This window comes from Microchirus variegatus, assembly GCF_963457635.1.
Source record: "Microchirus variegatus genome assembly, chromosome: 19".
Classification (NCBI taxonomy): domain Eukaryota; kingdom Metazoa; phylum Chordata; class Actinopteri; order Pleuronectiformes; family Soleidae; genus Microchirus; species Microchirus variegatus.
Window position 1 is genome coordinate 295,636 of NC_139820.1, and position 20,207 is coordinate 315,842.

The 20,207-nt window shown below is 48.0% G+C and overlaps 4 protein-coding genes across 4 annotated transcripts; 1 reads left to right on the forward strand and 3 right to left on the reverse strand.

Annotated features, from left to right (window-relative positions):
• Nucleotides 1-1,760: 1,760 nt before the first annotated feature.
• On the reverse strand, nucleotides 1,761-4,737 carry ndufaf5 (NADH:ubiquinone oxidoreductase complex assembly factor 5). The gene is made up of 11 exons (XM_083905892.1): nucleotides 4,467-4,737; nucleotides 3,771-3,811; nucleotides 3,361-3,424; nucleotides 3,236-3,283; nucleotides 2,973-3,076; nucleotides 2,856-2,895; nucleotides 2,582-2,779; nucleotides 2,409-2,469; nucleotides 2,199-2,282; nucleotides 1,974-2,056; nucleotides 1,761-1,883 (listed from the first exon to the last, which is right to left on the reverse strand). Exons 1-11 carry the CDS (start codon nucleotides 4,719-4,721, stop codon nucleotides 1,794-1,796), a joined length of 1,068 nt encoding a protein of 355 aa, XP_083762018.1. The 5' UTR covers nucleotides 4,722-4,737; the 3' UTR covers nucleotides 1,761-1,793.
• A 212-nt stretch (nucleotides 4,738-4,949) lies between these two features.
• esf1 (ESF1, nucleolar pre-rRNA processing protein, homolog) lies at nucleotides 4,950-9,389 on the forward strand. Its single transcript, XM_083905875.1, has 14 exons — nucleotides 4,950-5,013; nucleotides 5,836-6,230; nucleotides 6,312-6,571; nucleotides 6,645-6,758; nucleotides 6,844-6,953; nucleotides 7,090-7,242; nucleotides 7,347-7,461; nucleotides 7,546-7,708; nucleotides 7,795-8,016; nucleotides 8,090-8,217; nucleotides 8,296-8,386; nucleotides 8,469-8,557; nucleotides 8,835-8,990; nucleotides 9,066-9,389. Exons 2-14 carry the CDS (start codon nucleotides 5,849-5,851, stop codon nucleotides 9,384-9,386), a joined length of 2,304 nt encoding a protein of 767 aa, XP_083762001.1. The 5' UTR covers nucleotides 4,950-5,013; nucleotides 5,836-5,848; the 3' UTR covers nucleotides 9,387-9,389.
• A 735-nt stretch (nucleotides 9,390-10,124) lies between these two features.
• Nucleotides 10,125-14,438, reverse strand: acaa1 (acetyl-CoA acyltransferase 1). Its single transcript, XM_083905890.1, has 12 exons — nucleotides 14,220-14,438; nucleotides 14,028-14,121; nucleotides 13,870-13,927; nucleotides 13,556-13,635; nucleotides 13,375-13,417; nucleotides 12,670-12,768; nucleotides 12,486-12,566; nucleotides 11,952-12,142; nucleotides 11,694-11,873; nucleotides 10,594-10,649; nucleotides 10,365-10,510; nucleotides 10,125-10,261 (listed from the first exon to the last, which is right to left on the reverse strand). The coding sequence occupies exons 1-12, from the start codon at nucleotides 14,373-14,375 to the stop codon at nucleotides 10,186-10,188; spliced, it is 1,260 nt and encodes a 419-aa protein (XP_083762016.1). The 5' UTR covers nucleotides 14,376-14,438; the 3' UTR covers nucleotides 10,125-10,185.
• Nucleotides 14,439-15,348: 910 nt separating this feature from the next.
• On the reverse strand, nucleotides 15,349-19,994 carry LOC310940858 (BTB/POZ domain-containing protein 3-like). Its single transcript, XM_083905889.1, has 5 exons — nucleotides 19,895-19,994; nucleotides 18,808-19,009; nucleotides 18,413-18,503; nucleotides 17,742-17,860; nucleotides 15,349-16,881 (listed from the first exon to the last, which is right to left on the reverse strand). The coding sequence occupies exons 2-5, from the start codon at nucleotides 18,972-18,974 to the stop codon at nucleotides 15,849-15,851; spliced, it is 1,410 nt and encodes a 469-aa protein (XP_083762015.1). The 5' UTR covers nucleotides 18,975-19,009; nucleotides 19,895-19,994; the 3' UTR covers nucleotides 15,349-15,848.
• Between the last annotated feature and the right edge of the window lie 213 nt (nucleotides 19,995-20,207).

The window sequence follows — 20,207 nt, forward strand, 5'->3', positions numbered from 1 at the left end:
CTTTTAACATTTAAAAAATAAATATAGTCTTAAATTTGAGCGTAAAAACAATGAACCGTATTTAGTGACGTATCGTCACGTATCGCGGTGTTTCTTCCTCAGCAGGAACATTCCCGGGTCTCAGTGTGAAAGTCACAGTATATTAAATACACAATATATATATATATATTGTAGGAACATATATATATATATATGGATATAATATTGTAATGTGTACACGTCCCTCACACACACGCACGCACACACACACACACTCGGTGTAAACGTGAGAAAATCCCGGCTCGTGTTTCTTCTTCGTCTCTTGTGCTTAAATCCGCAGATTATGACCGAACATCATCATCATCTTCATCATCATCATCATCACCAGAATCACCGACACCGCAGCCGCCGCTGCGCCCGCGCAGACGCGTCACAGTCCGGCAGAGACCCGCAGCAGCTCCCGCTCACGAAGAGCCGCGAAAGACGCAGGAAAAGGCGACGACATGAAGGAAAAGAGGGAACATTAACGGGATTGTGAGAGAGGAGCGAGTGCGTCATGACGGGGAGAACGCGCCGCTACACTTCCGGTCAAGGCTTTCAAAGTAAAAGTCCCCCGCGCCACGCGCCACTGGCCACGCAGACGTGTGACGTGCGGTGTTTTTGAGACGCGTGAAAACACACGAATGTTCCCCTTCTTACAGTTTACACGCAGCAACGATCGTTATTTGCCCCGTTTAGCATCGTTTAAATGACGGATCACATTTTATTTTGAAAGTACACCCGTTGACGTCCGCTTAGTTTCGCGTTCATCTGCGCGAGCTTCCCGCCTCAGGTCAGGTGCAGCAGCGGGGCCATGAATCACAGCTAAGGAGCCGCGGTGCATGATGGGAGGTGGAGTCACGATTGTTTTCACGTAAACTTTCCGATTATAAAATGTTTACGGTAACACTTTAACTGCGTATTCTATCACTGTTACTTTCAATGACTTTTAGCTACAACCCTATATGTAAATGTGAACGTATATGTAAATGTATGTAAATGTTTGTTGTCTCTGTCATAGTTTCTCGTCTCTTTCTCGTAGTTTGTCGATTTTCTCGTAGTTTGTCGTCTCTTTGTCGTCGTTTGTCGTCTTTCTCGTAGTTTGTCGTCTCTTTGTCGTAGTTTGTCCTCGTTTGTCGTCTCTTTGTCGTAGTTTGTCGTCTCTTTGTCATAGTTTGTCCTCTTTCTCGTAGTTTGTCGTCTCTTTGTCGTAGTTTGTCCTCGTTTGTCGTCTCTTTGTCGTAGTTTGTCGTCTCTTTGTCATAGTTTGTCCTCTTTCTCGTAGTTTGTCGTCTCTTTCTCGTAGTTTGTCCTCTTTCTCGTAGTTTGTCGTCTCTTTGTCGTAGTTTGTCGTCTCTTTGTCGTAGTTTGTCGCCTCTTCGTTGTCTCTTTGTTGTAGTTTCTCGTCTCTTTCTTGTATTTTGTCATCTCTGTCTTAGTTTGTCGTCTTTGTCGTTGTTTCTCGTCTCTTTCTCGTAGTTTGTTGTCTCTGTCGTTGTTTGTCATCTCTTTGTCGTAGTTTGTTGTGTCTGTCGTTGTTTGTCGTCTCTTTGACGTTGTTTCTCGTAGTTTGTCATCTCTTTGTCGTCTCTTTGCGGTAGTTTGTCGTCTCTTTGTGGTAGTTTAGACTACAGGGCGTGTACATGCAGCTGCTCAGCCAATAGGAGGCGCCCACGCTCAGTGATTGGTCAGTAAACAGTGTGTGAAAAGGAGTGAAAAGGAAAAACCATGACTCATCGTTTCCGCCTCACTGCTCATGTTTATTTCTGAGAACGTTACAAGTCATGGTCTTTTCTGATTGGCTCGTTGATCTTTGACAAATCTGCGAAGGACGCGGAGGCGGAGCCTCGCTTCGCTGGTTTGGCCTGAGGAAAAACAAACAAACAAACGTTTAGAGACTTTTCTTAGCGTACACCTTCTGTCCTGCAGAGGGCGCCATTACTGTTGTGTTGTACCTGTGACTCATGAGGCTTCCAGCCAATCATGTAGAGGATCTGAAAGGTGGCGGGAACAGAGTCGTCATGGTTACCGTACATCTCTGTAACACACAAACAAACAAACACACACACACACACACACACTGAGATTAAAGAAACAAACACAGACTGATTGTGTTTATGTTTGTGTTCCTGAGAAACAGGAAGTGAAAGAGTTTCACTGGCGGCCATTTTGTGCCTCACCTTTATAAACGGCGGCGGCGGCTAACATGGTGTCTCTGTGTAACAGCTGCTTCCTGTTCCACGCACAGTTACTTTCAGCCATTCCTGCAAAGACCAGAGAAAACACTGAGATGCTACAGCAAAGGGGGCGGGGCCTCTGGGGGCGGAGCCTCTGACACTGAGCGAGCAGCGGTTACTAAGGGGGCGGAGCCTCTGACACTGAGCGGTTACCTTGAAGATCCGTCATGACTTCAAAGATTCCTGGATAATGGATCTGAATATCGTCCACGTCCTAGAAGACACATGTGTGTGTTTATCAGTGTGTGTGTGTCTGTTTATCAGTGTGTGTGTGTTTATCTGTGTGTGTGTGTTAATCTGTGTGTGTGTGTGTGAGTGTCTCTCACCACAGTCAGCATATTAAAGCCAGCATGACTCAGCAGATTTCCCAGGTCAGTGACGGCTGTGTACGGTGAGACATGAGGGGAGAATCCCCCCTCCCTCTCTGTCTCAGCGAGCTGCAGTGAACACCTGAGCTCATACAGCGAGTCTCCGCCCACCATCGCCCCGACGAACACGCCGTCTGGCTTCAGCACCTGCTGGATCTGAGGGGGAGGAGTCACAGGTGAGTCCACCACGGCAGGAAACGATGTCACTTCCTCAAACAGAGCCGGGCGTCACCTGCGTCAGCGCTCCTGGCAGGTCATTGGTCCAGTGCAGGCTGAAACGTAAACAAACACTTCAACACCAGCTTTCGGCGCCATCCTGTGGCAGGAAACACAACGACGGCGTCCTCACCTCAAGCTGCTGACGACCAGGTCGAACGTGTTTTCTTTGAACGGCAGAAACTCTTCGTCCGCAACCACGCACTGAGTCGCCATCTCGCCGTGTTTACGTCGCTTCTGAAAAAACACAAACAAAAGAGACGTGAAGCTACGGCAGCTCATCAGGACCAAACATGCTAACTGCTAACAGACGTGAAGCTACGGCAGCTCATCAGGGCCAAACCTGCTAACTGCTAACTGCTAACATCCTGAGAGACTGAAAACAACGACACTCACCAGAGTTTCCTCTGAGACGTCAGTGAGAAGCAGATGCTCCACTACGTCCTGAAAAACACAAACACACACACGGTTCAAAACACACACACACACACACGGTTCAACACACACACACTCACACACACTTTGCTTAAATGTTGTGCGATGTGATTCTTTCCGCCGCCGACGTCCAGCGCCAAAGGAAACGTCCTGAGGAAATAAATAAATACTTTGTTACAGGTAAATAAACAGAATTCACATACAAATACATGTGTTTGTCATCAAATCAACACAAAGGAATGAGGGCGGGGTCTGAGATGAGGGCGGGGTCTAAGATGGGGGCGGGGCCTTGAGGAACTCCACAATGAGAAGAACTCACGTGAACTTTTCGGAAAGAAAAATGTGGACAAAAATATCCCAGGCTAGCTACTGTTAGCACGTGTTAGCAATCCACGTTTACGCACAAAGCTACGTGATATTTTCCTCAGACTAACTCTTGCGATTAATCCGACAGAATTATTGTGATTATTGCGTTTGTACGAATAAACAGACTCACCGAGCGATGTCGTAAACACGATCAGCCAATCGACTGCCGACCTGCGAAAAAAATACATATAAATAATAACAAATACTTTAATTATAAAAGAAATATTTTAAAATGTTAACTTTTATTCTAATTAGTCTGTGTGTGTGGGTGAGAGTGTGTGAGTGAGCGTGTGTGTGTGTGTGTCTGTGAGTGTGTGTGTGTGAGTGTGTGTGTGAGTGTCTGTGAGTGTGTGTGTGTTTGTGAGTGCGTGTGTGTGAGAGAGTGTGTGTTAGTCTGTGTTTGTGTGTCTGTGAGTGTGTGTCTGTGAGTGTGTGTGTGTCTGTGAGTGTGTGTGTGTCTGTGTGTGAGAGTGTGTCTGCAAGTGTGTGTGTGTGTGTGTGTCTGTGAGTGTTAGTCTGAGTGTGTGTTAGTCTGTGTGTGTGTCTCTGTGTCTTTAACTGAGTGTGTGTGTGCAACTGTGTGTTAGTCTGTGTGTGTGTGTGTATGGGAGTTAGTCTGAGTGTGTGTGTTTGTCTGTCTGTCTGTATGTGAGTATGTGTGTGTGTGAGTCTGTCTATGTGTCTGTGAGTGTGTGTGTCTCTGTGTGTGTGTCTGCGTGTCTGTGAGTGTGTCTGTGAGTGTGTCTGTGAGTGTGTGTGTGTGTGTGTGTGTGTGTGTGTGTGTGTGTGTGTGTGTGTGTGTGTGTGTGTGTGTGTGTGTGTGTACCTCGTCCCTCAGATAGTCGTACAGCTCCGTGTCCTCGCGCCTCGCTGACCAGTTCCTCTGCCTCATCTTCATCTTTCTGTCAAACACTTTCATGGAGTTAGTGCCGGACATCAGCCTCCTGGACCCGGACTGGAGTCTGCGGCAGGAGCCGGAGCCGCCGGAGGAGGAGGAGGAGGAGGAGGAGGAGGAGGAGGAGGAGGAGGAGAGCAGGAGGAGGAAGAGTGGACTCCTTCTGCTCATGTTCATCATCATCATGTTGCTGCTGCAGGTCAAACACACACAAACACTCACTTCCTGTTCTCTAAGTGACGTCAGAGCAGGAGGAGGAGGGAGTAAGACGTGGAGCTGGATTAACAGAGTAAAACATGGAGGTGGATCACGGTCACAGCAGCGCGAGCCTCCCTCGCTTCGCGCCGTTTGTCTCACGTCGCTTCCCGTAGCGACAAAAAAGGGGGCGGGGACAGAGCGGGGGGGGAGAGGTCACGGCAGCGTTGCATGCTGGGTAAACACGTGCAGCAGCAGCAGCAGCGTCGCGAGGAAACAAACGGTGAGTTTACGTGTTTTTCTTTTTAACTCGAGCTAAATATTCACGTTCACTTCGTGTTTAACGGACCGTGCGCGTGACCACACTCCGTCACCCGAGCAACCGGAAGTCCGACATTTTGTTTTTCTTAGCTGTGGTGAAAAACAACAACAACACGATCGATTATTGATTATTGACAGTTTGTGATTAAAGTAATAACACGAACTGAATCACATCCCATAATATAACAGGGTTAGAATCTGCTTCTAAAAGAGTTCTTTTATAAAACATATTTATATATATATATAAAATATGTAACTACTATATATAAATATATACGACTTCACAAAAATAACATGTGCGACATAATTAAGTCATTTCGTGTTAATAATAGTCATATTTATTAATATAATATTAATAATATTATAATATTTAAAACCTTTTATTATTACTGTACAATCAATATTATATATATATACACGTATATGTGTGTAAATATATAATATATATATATACATATGTGTATATATATTATATATTAATATATATATACACAAAATAACCTTCACTCATATAAATGTTGATTTCTGAAACGATGAATATTTGGGTTATTTTAGTTCATTAAATGTCATCAAATATTGAAGTTTGAATGATTTCTTTCTGTCTTTTATGGAGCAAAGAAACTTTCAAACCTGATTATAATTATTTAGCCTTTACAGCCCCAACAACAACAACAACAACAACAATAACAACAACTCATCCATTCACTGAGAAAACAACCGTTTGTTTCGACATCAGAGTGAAACAAATCTGTAAATCTGTGAATAATCAGGTTTGTGTTTGTAGGATCTTCTTCATCATGTCGTCTCAGAAGAAGAAGAAGACGACGCCGCGCGGTGGTGATGGCGGCGACGGCGATGACCAGCGTTTCCTGCGCGTGCAGAAGGATCCACGCTTCTGGGAAATGCCGGAACGAGAACGTAAAGTGAAGATCGACAAACGCTTCACGTCCATGTTCCACGACAAACGCTTCAAAGTGACGTATACGGTGGACAAGAGAGGACGTCCTGTCAATCACACGTCCTCCGACGACATGAGGCGCTTCTACAAAGTGTCTGATGAGGAGGACGAGGAGGAGGAGGAGGAGGAGGAGGTGAAGAAGAAGGAGGAGGTGAAGAAGAAGGAGGAGGTGAAGAAGAAGGAGGTGAAGAAAGAGGAAACAGCAGAGAGCAGCGATGAAGGTGAGGAGACGTTCATTCATCTGAGGACTTTGGTGCAGGAGAGTGAGTGATCTGCTGTGGCCTTCACTTCTGTTCCTGTAGATGATGACGATGACGATGAGGAAGAGGAGGAGGAGAGTGAAGCAGGAAGTGGATCAGAGGAGGAGGAAGAGGAGGAGTCTGGCCTGGACTCAGAGGACAGTGACAGTGGACCTGATCTGTCCAGAGGGAAAGGAAACGTGGAGACGAGTTCAGACGAGGACGACGACGAGGACGACGTGAGCGCCCTCCTGAGGAAGGAGGAGGAGGAGATCCAGCACGACTGGGGAGAGCTGTGTAAGGACGCCAGGAGGAGCGAGGAGGTGAGGAGGCGGAGTCTGTCTGTGTGTGTGTGTGTGTGTGTGTGTGTTGACTCTGTGGACATGTGTCCCTCAGGTGTCCTCTCGTCTCGCGGTCTGTAACATGGACTGGGACAGGATGAAGGCCAGAGACTTGCTCGCTCTCTGTAACTCCTTCTCGCCTAAAGGAGGCGCCGTTCTCTCTGTCAAGGTAAGGACACAGTGAAGACATGTCCCTGTGTGTGTGTGTGTGTGTGTGAGAGACACTGCAGTGCATTGTGGGTATCGTTGTGCAGATTTACCCGTCAGAGTTCGGGAGAGAGAGACTGAAGACGGAGGAGACGCAGGGACCAGTGGAGCTGAAGGTTCTACCTGAGGACTCTGAGGAGGACACTGAGGAGGACAGGTGAGACACACACACACACACACACTGAGGAAACACACAACAGACACACACAAACAAACACACACAAACAAACAAACAAAACAAACACACACAAACCCTGTCCTAACCCTTTCTCCGTCTGTCCCCGCCCCTGTAGGACGTACAGAGAGAAGAAGCGTGATTATCAGTTCAAGCGTCTGAAATACTTTTACGCTGTAGTAGAGTGTGACTCCGCCCCCACGGCCGCTAAGATCTATGAAGAGTGCGACGGCTACGAGTACGAGAGCAGCTGCTCTGTGCTGGACCTGCGGTACGGCCACGCCCCCACACACCTGAGGCCACGCCCCCACACGCACCTCTGAGGCCACGCCCACATCAGCTGTGATTGGCTAACCCGGTCACGTGTTTTCACAGGTTTATTCCCGACGACGTCACGTTCACGGATCGACCCAAAGACGAGGCTACAGACGTCAACCTGAGCACGTACACGCCCAAACTCTTCACCTCGTCTGCAGCCGCCACCTCAAAGGTCAGAGGTCACAGAGGTCACAGAGGTCACACACACACATTAAAGGGACAGTTCAGTCACGTGTGTGTGTGTGTGTGTGTTCAGGTGGAGCTAACGTGGGACCAGACCGACCACGAGCGAGTCACCGCCCTCAACAGGAAGTTCAACAAGGACGAGCTCCTGGACATGGACTTCAAGGCTTATCTGGCCTCGTCCAGTGAGGAGGAGGAGGAGGAAGAGGAGGAGAAAGAGGAGACCAGAGGAGGAGGTGAGAGCTGACTTCATCATCATCATCATCATCATCACGCTCTTCTCTGTCGACACTGAGCTGAACTCTGACCTTCGTCTCCACAGCTGGACAGAGACGAGGCGCCATCTCCATGGAGACACGGGAGGAGGAGGAGGAGGAGGAGGAGGAGGAGGAGGAGGAGGAGGAGGAGGAGGAGGAGGAGAAGACGACGACGAAGAGTGAGGAGCAGATCTTTAAATACAGAGAGCTGCTGAGAGGAATCCACGACAAAGAGAAGCAGCAGCAGCGAGACAAACACATGGAGATGGAGATCACATGGGTGCCAGGTAGGCCCCGCCCCCTTCACATGACACATGTCATATGACCCGCGGTAATGTGTGTGTGTGTGTGTGTGTGCAGGGCTGAAGGAGACGACTGAGCAGCTGGTGAAGAAGAAGCTGGAGGGGCGGAGCCAACTGACGCCGTGGGAGGAGTTTCTGGAGAAGAAGAAGGAGCGAAGGAAGGAGAAGAAGAGCAAGAGGAGTCAGGTGAGGAGACGCAAGAGAGATGAGTCGTGATTCGCTGAGTCGTTGTGATAACGCTGACTCATGTCATGTGTCTCACAGGAAGCCGCAGACGACGACCTCAGCGACGATGAACTTCCTGTGGGCGTCGACCTCAGTGACCCGTTCTTCGCAGACGAGCTCAGAGACACAGGTGCGTCTCTCTCTTGTCGCAGCGGCCGCAGAAATGCATTGTGGGTGTTTTTTCTTCATCACGTTGATGGTTGTGTCTGCAGACGTGAAGAAGAAGAAGAAACTCAAGAAAGAGAAGAAGAAGGGAGGGGAGGAGCCAACAGCTGAGGAGGAGGAGCTAGAGAAACAAAAGGTCAGAGGTCACAGACCATTAAAGGTCAAAGGTCATTAAAGCTGCTGCAGGTGAACGTTACTCTGACCTGTGTGTGTGTCTCTGTGTGTGTGTGTGTGTGTGTGTGTCTCCGTGTGTGTGTGTGTGTGTGCATGTGTCTCCGTGTGTGTGTGTGTGTGTGTGTGTGTGTGTGTCTCTGTGTGTGTGTGTGTGTGCATGTGTCTCCGTGTGTGTGTGTGTGTGTGTGTGTGTGTGTGTGTGTGCATGTGTCTCTGTGTGTGTGTGTGTGTGTGTGCAGGCTGAGATGCGTCTGCTGATGGACGATGACTCAGACGACGTTAACCACCAACACTTTAACTACGATAAAATCGTAGAGCGACAGAATCTGAGTAAGAAGAAGAAGAAGAAGCTGCTGAAGAAGGGGGAGGAGCCTCTGGAGGACGACGCCTTCCAGGTAAGCCGCCGCCCCCCAGTTTCCCGCGTCGCAGCGAGACAGAGACGCGCGTAACCGTCCACTTCCTGTGTGCAGGTGGACGTTGCCGACCCTCGTTTCCAGGCCATGTTCTCGTCTCACCTCTTCAACCTGGACCCGTCTCACCCGAGCTTCAAGAAGACCAGAGCCACAGAGAGCATTCAGGCCGAGAAGCAACGCCGACGCGCCACGCAGCAGCGCCGCACGGAGGCCACGCCCACGCCCACGGGGACGCCGGAGGGGGCGGAGCACAGGGAGCGGGACTCCGTCGCCGCGGCGACAAAGAGAGCGATGGACCCGAGTCTGTCGCTGCTCGTCAAGTCCATCAAAAACAAGACGCAGCAGTTTCAGGCGAGCAAGAAGCCAAAGTTATCGTAGACGGAGACGCCGGCCTCTGATTGGTCGGTTTGTCCTGAGCAAAAAAGAGAGACTTCATCGTGAAATCATTGAAATGTTTTAATTTGACAGCAAATCAACAAACACCCGTCGTCGTGGTTACAGAGTAACGTACGTTCTTTTGTGCGACTTTGTTTGGCGCTAACGTCGCGTTACACTTTGTTACGCCTTTGTGAAAAATGTGATCGCAGAATCTGCGAGTTTCTCTCCATTAAAGCAAATTCTTGAAACACTGGTAAATGAATAAAGTGTCGCCCCCCGGTGGCTGGCAATGCAAATTTCCAGTAATATTGTAAGTGGGAGCTGGGGTTTCTGCTAGCAATGTAGCTAAGTTAGCGAGCTAATCTTTACTCGCATTACTTCTGTCTTTCATTGATCACAATTTAGCGACATGTATGCCATCACCACCAGGGGGCAGTGGTGAGTGAAAACTAAAAAGCGGCTCCTCTGCCGATGTTTGGAGTTTGAATGTGTGGACTCCAGGGGGCGCTACAATTCTAACGTACGACGAGATCCAGATTTTTAAGACGTTTATAAGAATTAGTTTGTAGTTAGTTTAATTTGGTGTTAGGGTTAGCTTTTGTTACCACGGAAACCGCGTGACCGGTCGTCGTTTACGATCTTTTTCATCATCAATCCGTTGATTTTTCAGCTTAATTTTCAATTCAATTGTTTTTGACGACTATCGCTAACGTTAGTTCTCGATGAACTGATTATTATTTATTTGTCGTTTCTGTTCATAAACCAATGATTTCACCCGCTCGTGGCTCGTGGGCGTGGCCTACGGTCCAGGGTACTCGAAGACGGCGGCGGCGCCCATCCCGGTCCCGATGCACATGGACACGACGCCGTACTTCCTGCAGACAGAAAAGTGGGCGGAGACTCTGATTAAAACCACGTTCAACACGCGTTAACGACATTGCGTTAGCGACATCGCGTTAGCGTCGGCGCGTCACGAACCTCCCGCCTCTGCGTTTGAGCTCGTTGAGCAGCGTCACCACCTGGCGAGCGCCGGTACAGCCCAGTGGATGACCCAGCGCGATGGCGCCCCCGTTAGGATTAACCTTCTCCACGGGAATCCCCAACTTCTCCACGCAGTAAAGCGCCTGAAAAACAAAGATGGACGTCATGACGGCCCGCGCGCTAAGCCCCGCCCCCCTCGTTGCCATTGGACAGAGATGAAAGTCACCTGACTGGCGAAGGCCTCGTTTATTTCAAAGACGTCGATGTCGTCCAAACTCAGACCTGAAGAAGAAAACACGATAAAACTTTGATTTACGATGTTTTAGCATAAAAACGTGAATCAACAAATTCATCGTAAACTATTTTCATAATCAGATCACGTTATTTACGATTTTCTTTCTTTAAATTCTTACTGTAATTTTTCTTTTGAAACATCGTACTGAACTATGATATTCCGACTTTTTTCTTTATTTTGCGTCAGACGTCGACATGATGCTAATGATCTCGCTGTTCTACGATGTTTTTACATCTTACTGTTCTACGATGTTTTTAGCGACATTTTTAACATCTAACTGTTCTACGATGTTTTTACATCTTACTGTTCTACGATGTTTTTAGCGACATTTTTAACATCTAACTGTTCTACGATGTTTTTACATCTTACTGTTCTACGATGCTTTTAGCGACTTTTCTTTTTACATCTTACTGTTCTACGTTGTTTTTTAACATCTTACTGAACTATGATATTCCGACTTTTCTTTATTTTGTGTCACAGATGTCAACATGATGCTAATGATCTTACCGCTCTATCTTACTGTTGTACGATGTTTTTAGCGACATTTTAAACATCTAACTATTCTACGATGTTTTTACATCTTACTGTTCTACGATGTTTTTAGCGACATATTTTACATCTTACCGTTCTACGATGTTTTTAGTTACTTTTTTTTACATCTTACCATTCTACGTTGTTTTTTAACATTGTACTGAACCCTGATATTCCGACTTTTTCTTTATTTTGCGTCACAGACGTCGACATGAGGCTAATGATCTTACTGTTCTACGACATTTTTAACATTTTACTGTTCTACCATGTTTACCGTTTTTTTTTTTTTACATCTTACCGTTCTACGATGTTTTTAGCGACTTTGTTTTTAAACATCGTACTGAACTATGATATTCCGACTTTTCTTTATCTTGCGTCACAGACGACGACGACATGATGCTAATGATTTTTTTTTCTTTAAATGTTTACAGTAATGGGGTTTTTTTGCGATGTTTTTAACATTTTGCGACACACACACACACACACACACACACACTGACCGGCCTGTTCCAGAGCAGCTGGGATGGCGTACGCTGGTCCGATCCCCATGACGTCAGGCGGAACGCCGACCACGGCTCCGCCCCTCAGGACGCCCAGCACCGGCAGACCCAGAGCCTCCACCGCAGACCGTCGACCAATCAGAACTGCCGCCGCTCCGTCGCTCACCTGACTCGTGTTTCCTGACGAGGTCGCGCACGTGTGAGCGAGTGGGCGTGGTTAACGCGTTCTCTACCGTCGTCACGGCGACGCGGACTCACCTGCTGTGGTGCTGCCGTCGGGTTTGAAAGCGGGGCGGAGCTTAGCGAGTCCCGCCAGCGTCGTCCCGGCTCTGATCCCGTCGTCTTTACGAACCGTCACCTGACGTTCGCGACCTTCGTCGTCCACTAATTTAGTCGTGACGGGAACGATCTCGCGGTCGAACAGACCGTCGCTCTGCGCCCGCGCCGCCCTGAGACGAGGGGGCGGAGCCTAGTTAGTCACCACACGTTTAGTCACAGAGACGTTCAAACAGGAAGTGGATCAAAATATCACTGTTCTACGATGTTTTTAGCGACATCTTTTACATCTAACTGTTCTACGATGTTTTTACATCTTACTGTTCTACGATGTTTTTAGCGACATCTTTTACATAATGACGATGTCACTAAAGCCAATCGGTGGACAGAAATCGTGGGAGGGAAATAAGCCCCTCCTCCTCGCATAAACGTCTTAATTAGCTCGAATCGCGCTGCGTGAAGATTCACTTCCTGTTTGTTGTGAAAATAAAAAAATGAATAAAATCTGGTTTTTACTTTTGCTGAGAGCTGAGCGCGAAGGCGTCCTGTTTCTCTCTGGAGATTCCGAATCGTTCTGCGACGTTTTCCGACGTGATGCTGCGAAAAAAAACAAACACACAGTTGAACAACGATCAGAAAACATCGGACGTTTCAGAACAAATTTAAACAAATTTCTCAGGAGAGTTGGCGTTCTTCTCACCCCATGGGAACGATGCAATCTCTGGCTTTGTCGTGGTCCATGAGTCTGGAGCTCAGATCTCCAGGTTCACCCATAGAACGCAGAGACATGCTCTCAACGCTGGAACACGGAGAACACGGCGTTAGCTACGGAGAATGTGGCGTTAGCTACGGAGAACACGATGTTAGCTACAGAGAACAACGCGTTAGCTACAGAGAACAAGTCGTTAGCTACAGAGAACAAGATGCTAGCTACAGAGAACACAGCGTTAGCTACGGGGAACAAGACATTAGCTGCGGAGAACGCGGCATTAGCTACGGAGAACAATGCGTTTAGCTACAGAGAACAAGCCGTTAGCTACGGAGAACGCAACGTTAGCTGCGAAGAACGAGGCGTTAGCTTGGAGAACAAGGCGTTGGCTGTTGAGAACGCAACGTTAGCTGTTGAGAACGCAACGTTAGCTACAGAGAACACCGCATTAGCTACAGAGAACGCTGCGTTAGCTGCAGAGAATGCAACATTAACTGTGGAGAACGCAACGTTAGCTACAGAGAACACAGCGTTAGCTACGGAGAACACATCGTTAGCTACAGAGAACAAGACGTTAGCTGCGGGGAATGCGACGTTAGCTACAGAGAACACTGCGTTAGCTACGGAGAACAAGACGTTAGCTGTGGGGAACGTCCCTTCAGTAAGGTGAGGTTCTCCTGGTGAACACAGACTTACCCACAGGCCAGACCCAGGTCTATAGATCTGCTCCTGATGGATCCTGCACAAACACAGAAGATACAGAGAACCACGAGGACTCATTAAACTGAGCAGGAACCAGAACCAGAGCAAGAGCTGGTGTGAACGAGTGACTGTGAGTGAACGAGTGAACGAGTGAACAGGTGTCGACGTGTTTTACCTGCGATGTTGAAAAGAGCCTGAAGACCTGAGGAACACTGTCTGTTTACACTGTAGACTGGAACCTTCTCTGGGAACCCACTGAAGAACAGGACAAGAACCAGTGAACGAGTGAATGAATGAATGAATGAACCAGTGAACAAGTGAGTGAACGAGTGAGTGAATGAGTGAACGAATGAATAAAGGAGTGAATTAATGAGTGAGTGAAGGAATGAATGAGTTAACGAGTGAACAAATTAATGAACCAGTGAATGAATGAATGAGTGATTGAACAAATTGATGAATGAGTGAATGAGTGAAGTAAGTTGCTCTGACCTGAGGAAGTGAGACACTCTGACCATCAGAGCTCCAGCTCCAGGCTGCAGGACGTTACCTGGACACAGGTGAGACACAGGTGTGTGTGTGTGTGAGTGTGTGAGTGTGTGCGTGCGTGCGTGCGTGCGTGTGTGTGTGTGTGTGTGTGTGTCACTCACCCACACACACGTCTCCCAGCAGCGTGGGTGAAAGCCCCGCCTCCTTCATGACCGCGGTCATGGCGGCGCTGAGCAGCTCGTCAGGTGTGGTGTCCTGTGATTGGCTGCAGGGTTAGTCACGTGCTCCACACACAGTACGTACGTTATGTTGTGACGCAGCAGGTGTGACGCAGCAGGTGTGTGACGTGTTACCTTGAACGCGCCTCTCTTCGCTCTGCAGATCGCTGTCCTCGCGCCGTGAACCACCACCACGTCATCCGGGTCGTCGTTGGCTCGCGCCGCACAGTCGGACCCGCGACAGTCCCGGTGATGACGCAGGTGACCCGAGATCACCTTTAGTCGATTCATCGTGTTCGTGACGATCGAACACCTGAGTGAGGATTGAGGAGGAGCAGCGCGAGCCACTGGGTCACAGAGACACGCGCGGACTACGGCGAGCGAAGAGGGTCAACGAGAGCAGAGAGGCTCCTCCCCCTCTTGTGCCGCTCCGGACCAAACTCCGCCTGGAATCGTGAGGATTTAAACTTTAACTCACTGTCTCAGTGATTCAGTGACTGTTTATCGGCACAAAAACCGTGGAACAGCACAAACTAACCGTCAGTGACTAATTCGGCTTAATTTGTTTTCCTCGATACAAACAAACGGGACGGAAAAAACCCCGGAATTAACGGATCGTTTGTGACAACACTTTACTTCCGGTTTTCTGGAAAAGTGTCACGTGACATTCGCCGGTTTAAAAACACGAATGTGTTCAAACCGAAGTGACGCAGAATTACAGCGGAAGTCGTTCAACGACGTCTCGGTTTTATTCGTAACTATGGAAACAAGTTAACGTTGTTTCTGTTCAGGTTTGAAGGAAACGAGGCTCCGTGAAGCTGCTGCTGTGGAACTGTGGGGCAACACCGCCACCTGCTGGACAACTCCTGCACTCGCTCATACATATATATATATTCATATATAGTAAAATATCATTCTGCAATGATATTTATATACAAACATATATTAAACAAAGTTCACAGACTGATTCTATAAATGTATTTTAATTCATGTGTTCATAAGGCCACTGATTGACAGCAAATTCAACAGAAACTGGTAAAAAAAAAAAAACAGGAAACGGTAACAGAAAAGGGAAATAGACGACCTCTTTTCAAAATAAAAGCACAGGAAGTGCTGGAGCAGTGTTTTGTTTGTCGGAAATAAAACATTTAACGAGAAATCACAGCGCCACAGGAAGTGGAAAACGCCAAAGCTTTGGCTGCTTCATTACCCATGATGCACTGGGAGTGTCTGTAAGGCAGAAGGAGGAGGAGCCTCAGAGAACAGCTAAGTCACGACGACATCTGCTCATCAATGATCCAATCGGCCACCAGGGGGCGATCATCCAGGTGTAGCATTGGATAAATATTCCATACGATAACGCTTTTCCTACTACTGCACCTTATTATTGCAATAATCGTAAAAATGTGCTTTAATCGTAAACGGGTGGAGACGTCGTTAACAAATTATATTTGTGTGTAAACACTTCTTAAATCGGATGTCGTGGAGCTCCCCCTTGTGGTGCTTCAAAATAAATCAAGTGGGTTGTTTGTTAGCGTGAAATATTATTGCGAAACGCTCTCGACTTACTATCTGCGCTGCGACAGCGCCACCAACTGGACTGGAGAGTGCTGTGCTTCACGGAGCGTGTTCGTACAGTTCGTACAGATCAGAACGTCGTAGCTGCCGTTCGCTGGCGCGGAGTGTTGGCGATGACGCGGGGATGCCCCGCCCCCTTCCTGAACCTAATCTTCCTGTGGCGCTGGACTCTTGGTGGCGCTGTGGTCATGAGTAGAAGATGAGCTCTGGGATCTGTCCTCCCTGGACTCCGGTTCCGTTGGTGCTGTCTGACGAACACTGGAACTGAAAGGTAACTTTCCCGCTCAGAACCTCAGTCATTCCCTCTTGACCAAAGTAGCTCAGCTCGTTCCCGTCCAGGACGACGCTGGCCGTGTAGAACGTGTCCGGCTCGATCTGAACCGGGTGATCGAACCACACGGCGAAGGTGCTGCTGGAGCCGTCAGAGAAGTACTTGATGACCCTCTGCGCCGTGGCCACGCCCTGACGCTTCAGCTCAATCTTGGCGCTGTACTCGGCCGAGCCGCAGCTGGAGCCGTAGAGGCCGAAGCCGGCGATGAAGACGCGCTTGTCCACGGCGAACTGGATGCTGTCGCAGCGTCCGCGGTAACGCCACTGGTTGCTCCGGTAGGCGCACGACTGGAACCTGTGGCAGCGCTGCGGCGCCAGGCCTTTGCGAGGTTTGCTGCAGAACAAGAGCTGGGGTTTGTTGGCGGCGGTGAACCACAGGAACATGTCGTTGGTCTCGTTGAGCGTGAGCACGCCGGACTGCGCCGCGCCGTCAGCGAAGTCCTCCAGCGTCATGGCGGGGATGCGGATCAGGTAGACGGCCTTCCCCAGCACCAGCCGCCGGTTCTCCATGGTCGCGGCCAGATCCTGGCGCTGGCACTCGGCCTCGGCCCAGTTCAGCGCCGCCTCAAACACCACCGTCTCTTTGGCGTTGAGCGTCTCGCGGCGCAGGATGCTCTCCAGCGTCTGGACGTCGATGTCGCAGAATCCCTCGGAGCGAAGAGCGAGCTCGGCCTGAGCGTCGATCACCTCCCAGCATCGCTGCGTCAGGTCTGGCTCTTCAAACAAGCAGCTCTGTGACAGCAGCACACAGGCGTTCTTAGCACTAAGACTCGTCTCCAGGAAGTTAACGCAGGCTCGAGCCAAGTGAGGAACGATGTACTTTTTAGCTGCGTAAAGTGTAGCAAGAACTGTGTCAGCGCAGAGATCTATCTCATCACAGTAGATGTACCTGAAGAAGAAGAAGAGGAACAACGTCAGGGAGGAGTTAGACTTAACTGACAGTAAATGAAAGAATGAACGAGTGAATGAATGAATGAGCCAGTGAAGGAGTGAACGAATGAGCGAGTGAGTGAACGAATAAACGAGTGAATGAGTGAACAAATGAATGAATGAGTGAATAAATGAGTGAGTGAACGAATGAGCGAATGATTGAATGATGGAGTGAATGAATGAGTGAACGAGTGAGCAAATTAATGAACCAGTGAACGGATGAATGAACGAGTGAATGAATGAGTGAGTGAACGAATGAGTGAGTGAACAAATGAATGAGTGAATGAATGAGTGAGTGAACGAATGAGTGAGTGAGTGAACGAATTAATGAACGAGTGAATGAATGAGTGAATAAATGAGTGAGTGAATGAATAAGTAAGTGAACGAATGAAGGAGTGAATTAATGAGTGAGTAAGTGAACGCATGAAGAAGTGAATTAATGAGTGAGCGAGTGAACAAATTAATGAACCAGTGAATGAATGAGTGAGTGAACGAACGAATGAATGAGTGAACGAATGAACGGGTGAACGAATGAAAAAATGAGTGTGTTAACAAATGAATGAACGAGTGAATGAATGAGTGAGTGAACGAATGAATGAATGAGTGAGTGAACAAATGAATGAGTGAGTGAACGAATGAGTGAACAAATGAATGAACCAGTGAATGAATGAGTGAGTGAACGAATTAATAAATGAGTGAGTGAACGAATGAATGAGTGAGTGAACGAATTAATAAATGAGTGAGTGAATGAATGAGTGAGTGAATGAATGAGTGAGTGAAAGTTTGACGTAGCGTGACGTAAATGACAGGTGGACGTACTTCATCATGGCGAGGAATGACGGCGGCTCCACGTCAGGGATCCTGATCTCGTCCTGATCTTCGGCCAGTTCTCCATAAAACATGGCGTGGAAGACGGAGCTGCCCACGGCCAGGACGTACTGACAGAGACAAGATGGACGCCACCAGAGGACAGATTTAACGTCACAGACAAAAAAACTCTTGAGCAACTCACTGAGCTACGTGATGCTAACATTTTTGAGCCATGAAAAAGAGAAGAGTCAGTCGTTACTCGTCCTGCAGGTGGCAGTGTAAACAAACGGTGAAAAGTCAGAGGAGAGTTGTGTGTACAGTGAGCTAGCATGCTATCGCTCTCAACGCAGCACGCTAACGTTACGATGTATCACTTCAGTCACATGGTGACAAATATTTGAACTTGATTTAAAAGAATAGTGTGATGTGTTTACTTTAGCTTAGCATTAGCCTCAGGTGATTAGGCAGCTTAGTGGAGTATTTAGCTATCCCCAAGATAATAGCTAGCTGAGCGTATATTTAGCCTAGCATTAGCCAAAGTGGAGTAGTTAGCTTAGCATTAAACCCATGAGAGTAGTTAACCTAGCAATATTGGCAGGGAGTACTGCAAACAGCCTCTTGTCTCCGCCCGCCCCTGCTCTCTTGCTGTGTACAAACAAACGCTCCACAATGACGTTTACCTTGTGTCCTGGAAGTCGCTGCGTTCCGCCCGGTGGTCCGACCACGAAGTGCACGTCTGCCATCATCTCATTGTTGAACATGACGGAGTTTCTATGACGACGACACAGAGACAAACAACTAGCATGGTAGCATCTTCCGTCAGCCTGTTAGCCCTTCATTTCAGTTAGTATGAAAGCATTTCTTGTTAGCATGGTAGCATTTTCTGTCAGCCTGTTAGCTTTAATTTGTTTCTATTATGACTTGACTGGCTAACATAAAAATGCTTCCATGCTAACAGCTCTATATGAACGTAGCATCAGTAAAATGATGATATTTGAGGCTTCAGGGTGAAGTTACGACCTGTGGCCACCGGGTGCAGAGCCTGTCGGCTGTGGTTTGACCTCTGACCTCTCACCTCTCTCTGATGCTCGGGTACAGTCCCTGCCAGTTGCAGCAGCTCCGTGCGCCAACGATGTTGTTGTTGTTGGTCACGTTCTGCTGCTCTTCCTGCTGGACAGACGTGGTACTGCAGCCGGAGGCAGGAGGAGGCGGCTTGCTAGCAGCGAACAGCTGGGCGGCCATTTTGTGATGACGTCAGACCGAGGAGAGTGACATGGCTGAGAGAGAGAGAGACGGTGTTCCAGTTAACGTTGGAAGTCGGAATTTATGCTTTACTTCGTACAAAGTAGACGGACACGAAAAATTTCTGAGCAACCGTAACAACCTCGACATGGGATCCAAGATGGCTGCCACGCAACAAACACTGCTACTTTTAGCCAAAATGTTGCTTCGCCGTGGAGCATCTAGTTCCAAATGTTTTCAGAAGTCGGAATATTGACACGAACTCTTACAAACACTGATGTTTTCGCTGTTATATAATAAGAAAACTCGCGTTCACAACAACAGCGTACGAAAAATATCGACACAAAATAAATCTTTACAAAAAGTCAAAATACAACGGTAAATACGACATGTTAGCTCCATGTCCACGGTCCGGTTTTTGTGTTGTTTTCAATAAATATTTAAGAAGAAACAGAAAAGCTAACGTCATGACCACATGACGTCATATACGATGTCACGTGTCGGCTAGCGCTAGGCTAAAGTGACGTCACCCTAAGGTTTCGACTTCCTCAGTAAACGGAACAGGAAGGATGTGACAGGGTTAGCTCTCGTCGGCTAACAGCTAACGACACGCGATTCTTGGCACCGAGGAACCGCACCGACATGACGTCACCAACGTACCGACACGACGTCGCCACCCCGCGAGGAGTTAAGCGCACGAGAAGAGCGGAAATGCGACGCAAACACCGGGGGACGCCCGTCGCTAACCGTAGCATGTTATGCTAGCTAGTTTCCAAACTAAAGTGAGCGGTTTCGGAGCGGAAGTGTCCGCCATCTTTGTTGCGCTCGCGGTAAAAACTCACTCGTGCGACGTGAAAACGAGTTTGAATCCGTGTCTTTTCATCACAGTCACGTGTTTTTACTGAAGTTGTTCAACAAACCTGCGACAATTCACTCTGTTTACTCCACTGTACTCGTTCTTCTTCTGCTGCTGCTGATGATGATCACTGAAGGCACAGCACCGCCTCCTGGTGGACACAGTGGGGAACTGCAGCGTTAATTCTACTGAAAATCATTTCACTTTTCCTCGTTTATTTTGACGTTATTTACACAAGTTTCATTACTTATATATAAATAAATATACAGTAATAATAAACATGAATGAATGTTGACTCTATTATAATATTTTAAATTAAAATGACTCACCCTGATATACAACATATTCCTTTATTGTTATTGATAAACCTCCCATTT

Excerpts from the sequence above, each read along its gene's own strand:
- acaa1 (XM_083905890.1), bottom strand. The coding sequence starts at position 14,375 with ATGAATCGACTAAAGGTGATCTCGGGTCACCTGCGTCATCACCGGGAC. Across the intron at positions 11,874-11,951 it reads CGACGGCAGCACCACAGCAG|GAAACACGAGTCAGGTGAGC; the intron begins GTGAGTCCGCGT and ends CGACCTCGTCAG. Across the intron at positions 10,262-10,364 it reads CTCAAACGCAGAGGCGGGAG|GAAGTACGGCGTCGTGTCCA; the intron begins GTTCGTGACGCG and ends TTCTGTCTGCAG.
- esf1 (XM_083905875.1), top strand. The coding sequence starts at position 5,849 with ATGTCGTCTCAGAAGAAGAAGAAGACGACGCCGCGCGGTGGTGATGGC. Across the intron at positions 6,954-7,089 it reads GAGGACACTGAGGAGGACAG|GACGTACAGAGAGAAGAAGC; the intron begins GTGAGACACACA and ends CCGCCCCTGTAG. Across the intron at positions 7,709-7,794 it reads AGAGGAGACCAGAGGAGGAG|CTGGACAGAGACGAGGCGCC; the intron begins GTGAGAGCTGAC and ends TCGTCTCCACAG.
- ndufaf5 (XM_083905892.1), bottom strand. The coding sequence starts at position 4,721 with ATGATGATGATGAACATGAGCAGAAGGAGTCCACTCTTCCTCCTCCTG. Across the intron at positions 2,780-2,855 it reads TGCCAGGAGCGCTGACGCAG|ATCCAGCAGGTGCTGAAGCC; the intron begins GTGACGCCCGGC and ends CCTCCCCCTCAG. Across the intron at positions 2,470-2,581 it reads GCTTTAATATGCTGACTGTG|GACGTGGACGATATTCAGAT; the intron begins GTGAGAGACACT and ends TGTGTCTTCTAG.
- LOC310940858 (XM_083905889.1), bottom strand. The coding sequence starts at position 18,974 with ATGGCCGCCCAGCTGTTCGCTGCTAGCAAGCCGCCTCCTCCTGCCTCC. Across the intron at positions 18,504-18,807 it reads TACCCGAGCATCAGAGAGAG|AAACTCCGTCATGTTCAACA; the intron begins GTGAGAGGTCAG and ends TCGTCGTCATAG. Across the intron at positions 16,882-17,741 it reads TCATTCCTCGCCATGATGAA|GTACATCTACTGTGATGAGA; the intron begins GTACGTCCACCT and ends CTTCTTCTTCAG.